General features: G+C 40.9%; 1 protein-coding gene across 1 annotated transcript; it reads left to right on the top strand.

Annotated features, from left to right (window-relative positions):
- The first annotated feature begins 329 nt into the window (after positions 1–329).
- On the top strand, positions 330–5,851 carry LOC124303068 (uncharacterized). The gene is made up of 2 exons (XM_046759828.1): positions 330–941; positions 5,700–5,851. Exons 1-2 carry the CDS (start codon positions 650–652, stop codon positions 5,849–5,851), a joined length of 444 nt encoding a protein of 147 aa, XP_046615784.1. The 5' UTR covers positions 330–649.
- Positions 5,852–8,045: the final 2,194 nt, after the last annotated feature.

Here is an 8,045-nt window from a genome sequence, read left to right as displayed (position 1 = left end):
CACACATGTTTGTTTTTTGTATATATTATACATATATATATATACCTATGTATAGAAAAGGTGTCGTTGTTCCGGGTTTTAAAAATTGCTCGTAAATAGTAAACAGCTTATGCAAACTGTACACCTACCCAGCATTTATACATATAATGACACGTAATCCGTTGAGTGTATGGATGTCCGCGCGCTTTTTACCGCGCATTTAAAACGGCGCACCAATCAGATTTGAATCGAGTTAAAGAACATGGTGGGGAAGCCTCGTGGCTGATCGCCGAGACCTTTTCACTTGGTGCCTGCGCCTGCACGCACCCCATGGAAGCCAGAATAAGTCTGACCACCGAACGCACCGGTCGTCAGAGGTTTAGGGACTAGACGCTACATATCAAGAGTTCAGTTTGTTGTCTTTTTCTTTACCCTTCAGATTTTACCACTTCTTCGAGTTTATTTTTCAAAGTAAACTGGAGGATTTCATCCGGTAAACAGAACAGGCAGCTAGATTTTCAAGTGTCGGTGTGAAGAATAAATATTACCATACTCTTCCTTGCCAACTTTTCGAACGATAAAGCGAACGGAAAATTTCGCAACAACGACGAGTCAAAGAAAATCAAAGCCACAAGAGGCGCCGGAGGGGGAAAATTCGCGATTCGAAACAATGCTCGCAGCCTCGATGTGCCGTGAGGTGCACTTCACGGTGTTACCACCGTCCCTGGTTTCCACGGTACCTCGATGTCTTTTCGGCCAGCCGAACGCCAAGGATACGGTCGATCTTCTTCAGGAGGCGTTGGAGATGGAAAGGGCAAAATTTTCGAGAAGATGGGGCGTCGATCCGCGGTCCTCGGAGGACAAGGAGAACAAGTGCGGAGCAGCAAAAAGCAAGCCTAGGACCGGCAACAAATCCCCGAGGAAGAGGTCTACCCCGTATTCGCGGCAGACGAACATCCACGGTATGTTTAAATAAAAAAAATCATACAAGCTTACGGACACGTACGAAACGACTCGAATTATTCATCGTATATTCAGCTGATTGTACGCATGCACTGATTTTCTCACGCTGCTGCACGGGTCCTGAATATTCCCCTCATTCGTTTCCTCTCGTTGTTCGACGATGTCGACTGATTTTACGACTCGATTATTACGTGACTGTTCATCGTGGTGAAGAGGCAACAAACGGCCCGGTGTCGTAAAGAATCAGATCAGACACAGTTTTAAACAGATCACCAGCTCTCTCCCTCGGTCACGGTAATTGTTAAAGTCGTAACTCAATCAAACCGTACGACTTAATTTAGGTTATACTCTCGTTACTGCGATGCAGCGTAACGTGTCGAGTCAGCGTCGAAGATTTGAGCAATGATCCCGACGATCGGCTCGTCGATTCGCGAATCAACCAATTCGTGCTTACGTGGTACTGCACCCCGAAAACAAGGCCGATCGCCGATCGAGTACTCGGCCCTTTCGATTTTGGCGGGAAATAACGAGTCGCGGTGCAACGGTCGTAGGAGAGACGCGGGTTGCGTCGGGTCAGGGGTAGAGCCGGCATGTATTGGTAGTCGCCGGTATAGCCATGGTCGCGTGGCTCTTTCAGGCCGAAACAGGTTTCGCCCTCCTACCTATACCCCAAGTGTGTAGAATCGGACTTGATTCTTCCCGGTTTCAGCTCCTTGTTTTACACATCGGTACGTACCTACGATCCTCCGGCTGAGGTGATGGCTGCGCGTTTCGGGCTACCGTTTCGACTCGATTCGAGCAACGAAGCACAACCGCCTCGCATCTTCGTCACTTTTTTCACACCTACGCAGCTACGCGGCGGTTCGTTCGTTATTATCACTATCCGGAGTACACGTTCAGCTATCGAGAGAGTCTCGTCTCTGTTTGCATGATCCAGCGCCATATGGTCTCGGATATTGGAAAAGTAAAGAGAGGAAGACGAAAGGGAAGAAGAGAAGAGAAGAAAAGGTATAAGAGAAAAAAATATCTCTTCTCGGAGTGAATTGCTCGGTGAGTCATGAGCCAACAACGCCGAACGATTTTCGTGATTCATCTCTGGTAACCGAAAACGGTGAAGGTGGAATGCCCTTTATATACAGGCCTAATTCTTTCTCGAGAAGAATGCGCAGCATCGAAAGATATTTCCTGTGGTATTTTTCTACTCCCCTCCCCCCTTTCTTTTCTCGAAACAATTCTCTTTCTTCTAAACAGTTTCCTTTCTTTTTTACTTCGTATCACCGTTTCTTTCGCCCTGATAGGTCGACTCGTTCCTAGGCTTGTATACGTATAGATACATATATAGATACGTATACGAAAAAAGAGACCAATATCTGTATAGAAGAAAGAGCAAGAATTTTACTGCTTGTTACAGATAAGAGATTATTCTTTTCTTTTTTACCCGCGTATTATAATTATACGGACGTCATTCAAGTGGTTTCGTTATCTTTTTCCTATTTGTTTCCTCCACCGTTCTCAATCGGGAAGAGAACACTTTTTGAGAGTGCGTAGAGAATAAAGAAAGTGAAAACTCGAACAGGAAAACTTTCCGTACTCTGGAAAATCATCTTCTCGATCCGGAAAAGCGTGTAGATCGTATTGTAAACAAATTAAATACTCTACCGCCGATGGATTGTGCAGTGGCTTTAAATGCACCACCTGCTCTCTCCTCCTACTGCTACTTCTTTTTCCATTTTTTTCCTCTTTACTTACGACACTTTGATGCAGACTGTGCTGTGGTCGGTATACGTTCCAAACGTCTTTTCCCACGATTAAAATCAGCCTTTAAAAGAAGGAAGGAAGGAAAGAAGGAAGAGAAAGGAGAGACTAAGATAGAAAAAGGCAGAAGAGTAGAGAACGCAAGGAAGGGAAGAAGAAAAAGGAAACACGCGATCTAACACCATAAGGAAAGACCTTGGAGAGGTCGTGCGCCATCTGCCTCAACCTACAACTAACCATACGCGCATGGAATTTTCATAATATAGAAAAACGTGCGCGGCGTGCGTCGCAACGCGATGGGTCCCTCTTCACACTCGAATACCTAGGTAAACGCCTGCCTGCGTTTTAAGGTCTTTGTTAATCGGGGATAGAATCCACTGATACGATTGGTTGACACGGTAAGAGAAAGGCGACGATAACGATGACGTCTGTTGCAAACTTCTCCAGAAACTGGTCGTCGAGCACAAGTTTTGAGAATTTCAAGAACAAAAAGTACTGCACGCTGATCAAAGAAGAGGGGAAATTTTGGCGGGTAAAAATGTCACTTCACCGAGCCACGGTGAAAGACACAACGGTTGAAAGACTCCCACGATTTCCTTCCACGGTCACGAAAAAGGTAGTGAGCAGAACCACGCGACGAGGAAAGAATAGAAAAGAGAAGTAAAGGAAAGGAAAAAAAAGACGAGAAGAGAAAAGAAGAGAAGAGAAAAGAAAAGAAAAGGAGGTGGGCCGCCAGGGGTTACCCTCTGCTTCCACCTTTTTCACAATATTTCTTAAAAGAACCTCGAGACGTTGGTTGTTGTAAGGAAACAGATGTGACGGCGGTGGCGGTCAGAAGAACCAGACTACGGCTAGACTCCCGCCAAAAATCTAAAGAATCCACCAAATTCTGTCAGTTTATAAACGCGCTCGCGAAATGCCCCGCCGTATGGCCCGACATCGCGATCGTTGAAAGTAGCGCACAAAAGATTCCGACGGATTGGTCTTTCAATTATCAACCTAAACACTTGAATCGCTCCGCCGATCCAAGAAGACGTTGTTATTCTTTGATCAAATCATCCGGAGTGTAATCAAGTGTACGATTTCACTCGAGAAGAATCGAGCGGCAAATGTGTTGTATAATGCATCAAGGACGTATAATCTTTGGGCAAGATCAGAGAAGTTCTTGGTTTAGAGTGTTTTTGTTTCTACTGTCACTGAGTTCGCGGTTGCTTTTTCTATCCAGCTCAGGTCAGTTCGTATGCATTAGTTATCTAAGAACGTCGGGCAGCCCATACTTTCAACGTTCCTTCCTTCCCTTCGCTATCGAGAGAACTGCTCTAAAAACACTCTCTTTCTATTTTTCTCTCTTTCTCTTTATAAACGCAACCAAAACCAGGTTAGCCACGGCACTCGGCCTATTAAAGATTTTAAAGGAATGCACTTTGTTTCCGCAAACAGAAGTGGGCACCTATACCTGTACCTACAACCTAGACCACGTCGCGTCGGAATTTGCTTCTCGCTTCGAGCCGATGATCAATGCTGCTAAACCTTAAATAACCGAATCAGCAATCAAGGCTATCTCGCAAGATAGCTGGTCGAGAGGAAATTTCCCGCCAAATTTTCGGTCACCAGGCAGCTCTGCACCTCGAATCCGGTTATTTCAAGTTGGGACAAGGGCGCACCTGCTGTCACGTGTACCTTAAACTCGCCTCGGACCCAGAGGCGGGACTCTCTTTCTTCCCTCCCCTTCTCTCCTCTTCTCCCTACTCTTCAACCTCATCCTTATCCTCCTCAGGTGCTACCTGACCAAAATAGGGTAGTGATGGACCCACCATAGTTATACGTAAAAGAGAGGGCTGAACGATTTCCTCGGGCTATTGCGCACCGCGTGCAAAGCTGGCCTTTGGTCGTTTCAAAACCAGCGATGGACACCAGACTACGAGAGTCTCTTTTCATATTTTCGTTCGTCTAGTTAAGTTCTTATAATTACTACTGAAAGGGAGAAGATCGGTTGTCAATTAGGATCTAGGGAATCACATCTGATCATTTTCAGTCTCTCGTTAATATTTTGTCCGAAAATATCACGTCAGCGAATCAGCGGTTTATTTTCTCAATTTCGTACGAAACTTGTATTTACCAAATATCGGTACATGCTTAACTCAAATGCATAACCATCGACGCCAATGTCGTTACTGTTCCAAAGCTTCGCTAAAGAATAAATAACGATCTAATCTAATTTAATACAATCAATCGGTAAGGTTCTTCATGACTTGTTAGAGCTGCGACCAGATTTTGAGCAAAACGTGATAAGCAATTTCTGAGCTATTCGGGAAAATTGAATTTCTTTGTCCGATAATAACTCGAAAAGAGATCGACCGATTCAGAAGAAACTTGTTAAAGTGCTTCGACATGGTCCGACTTAAAACTGATTAGATTTTGGAAAAAAATTGGTTAATCCATCCAGGTTTTCTGCTTGTATCTCTTCTTTTATACCTCTTTTTCTGATGACCACTCCAATAACAGATCCGGTCTCTCGATAGCGAGAATCGAAGGATGCAGGACGTATCGAGTTGCGTATTCGATTTGGGCGTGATTAAAAGAGGAACGTGCGATACGCGCGCGAGTGAATTCCTCGAAGGGATTTCACGGGCCTTCGAGCACCTATCCATTCAAGCTTTCCATGTGTCCATTATGGGCGGGTATACCGCATGCATAATGCCCAACCGAATAACACAGATGCTGGGTGCTGAGTAGCGATACGACCCGCATGTCGCGTTATGTTTGCTACAGTGCACCCGGATTACGCGCCGTTTGAACACTTGTGCTCTACCATCACCACCCGACGTAACTGCACTTCTGGTCTATTTTCAAAAAAAAAAAAAAAAACGCGAACTCCTTTCGTAACGCATTATGCGCATCGTACGCGCTTACGTATCAATTAGCGATCCGTTTTACTTATTCCAATTACTGACTCACCAATGTTTAACCCCTTTAATCGTGTCCCGTCTTCTTTATTGCAGACTTCTGGCGTTCGCGAAAGGCTTACGATTCTAGCAGCAAGAAAATTGTCTCCACTTCATCGTCATCCTCCTCGTCGTCGTCTGATGACGTCGCCAAACAGACCAGCAACAACGCAGAAATATCAGGATGCACCTCGACGTCATCTTCGTAAACCGAACGTACCATACATCAATTCCGTTCTGCAAATATGCAGAAACAAAAATTGACAATTTTAGTTAGAGGTTAAACACACTTGCGACATTCTTGTATTATTAGCTTGTATATTTATTACTATTATTAGTATTATTAATATTATTATTTTCTCTTCTTTTTTTTATTTTTCTTTCATCCTGCTTACTTTCGAATTTTTTACTTTTTTCATACAATTCGTTTTCTCTTGGATTGTAGTATTTCTTTTTATTTCGGACAACAAATGTTTGTTCTTCCTTCTTTTTCACCTTCCAATTGTAAATATCATACTATACAGTATACATGTAAAACCGCGTGTATGCGCATTATAATATAATTCGCGAGAGAACATAATACGGAGGTTTAGATGGATTTTTAATTTGAATGCAGTTTTTTTTTTATTTATTAATCAATTCATTTTCGTTTCTGTTTTTTCCCCGCTAATACAATACGTTCAATTGATATGTTAACGATAAATCGTCGTGAATTATCACAATCCGTTTAGATTTTTACGATAATCGTGTCAGACGTATTAAAATTGCACAGAAAAGGAAAAAAAAAAAAAAAACAAAACGGAGAGAAAATCCACTACAAGCCTGAAACGGTTGTTCCTTGATATGTATATACATATTTGTACGTTGGGCAACATATGCAGCGCCTCCAAAGACTATAAATATTTATTCTTGAAGAAAATTTTGTAAGGAAAACAGAGAAAAAAAAAAAAATGCTTTCAATCGAATTTCAATAACGGTGAGAAATAATGTACGGGCCAATATTTGAGTCCGTAATGCTAATTTTACACTCATGTTAGCGAGACTGAAAGAGCGAGAGATAATGAGAGAGAGAGAGAGAGAAGGAGAGTGAAAGTGATTTAACAAAATGACAACATTTTTTCCTATGTGTATTAGACTGGGCCAAAAAAAACGAAGAATTTTTTTTTTTAATGGTACTGTAAAAACATTGTTCATGACGACAAATAAAAATTATCCTGAAAATTTGAGCCCTTAACATTGAAATTGTATTTAAAAGTAATTTCAATGTCGAATAACTTTTGAAGGAGTGAATTTCATGAAAAATGTTAAGAGACCTTTTTTGTAGAGCATCAAATTTCCCACGAAAATAATGGTTTGATCTATGAAAATATTGATTTTTCTGGTAATTACAAAAATCAAAAATTCGAACAAAAATTTGAAAAAACAAATCAATGTTTAAGGCACGATTACAAGGAAACGGCTCGATCTACGTCAATTTAGTAAGAGAGCTTTTTTGTAGGATATTTAATTTCCTTCAAAAATATGGATTGATAAAATTTTTCACATTGATAATTGACGGATTTTGGGTAAAAAAAATGCGGTAACTGTTAAAAAATCAATAGCTGTAACGATACACCCCTTAATATTAATATTAAGGGCTCAAACTTTCAGGATAATTTTTATTTGTCGTCGTGAACAATGTTTTTAAATTACCATTAAAAATAAATTCTCCGTTTTTTTTGGCCCAGTCCAATGTATATCTGTTTAGATTTATACACTATACGAACTATACTATAAATAAAATCGAATCTCTAGTCATTAAAGGCGTAAAAATGTAATAAATAGAAATATGTACAATAGGGTGTTAGCGATAATCGCGTAAATTATAATAAATAAAAAAAATAAAAATAACATTGTCTGAAAAAAATCATATCGAATCAACCTCTCCTTAAGAATAAATATATTATATCTTGTACAAGAATTATCGGCGAGGGTAATGAATATCCTACATACGACAGATATATGCACGATTTCTATACCTATAATAAGATAAACATATTTTCATTGATAACAATAAAATCGCGAGTGACACAGTCACTGATAAATTGACGTGCATAAATTATTCGAATGCATCCGTTGCAGTGTAATCTTTACCATTATGATTATTACTTTTATCATACATCACCATTATTATCATTATTGCAGTAATTAAATTCTTCGTCGATCGATCACGTCAACTCGAGACGGTGTCGAGAGGGATAAGAATCATGAAATTTCAATCCGATATGGATTATAATACGTAAACAATATTATATTCTACACTGTCTATAATTGCGGTATATAACGCCTGGTCTTTATGTACAGGGTATGACAAAATTGTCAATCGTGAAATACCGTATTGAGTTGATCCCGATGAGCAAAACC

This window comes from Neodiprion virginianus, chromosome 4 (assembly GCF_021901495.1).
Source record: "Neodiprion virginianus isolate iyNeoVirg1 chromosome 4, iyNeoVirg1.1, whole genome shotgun sequence".
NCBI lineage: Eukaryota > Metazoa > Arthropoda > Insecta > Hymenoptera > Diprionidae > Neodiprion > Neodiprion virginianus.
Note: the sequence above shows the minus strand (reverse complement) of the source record. Positions and strands in the feature narration are given on the sequence as shown.

Bases quoted from the DNA above. Each gene is read 5' to 3' on its own strand.
- LOC124303068 (XM_046759828.1), top strand. From the start codon at position 650: ATGCTCGCAGCCTCGATGTGCCGTGAGGTGCACTTCACGGTGTTACCA. The intron at 942-5,699 runs GTATGTTTAAAT...TCTTTATTGCAG, and splicing joins GCGGCAGACGAACATCCACG to ACTTCTGGCGTTCGCGAAAG.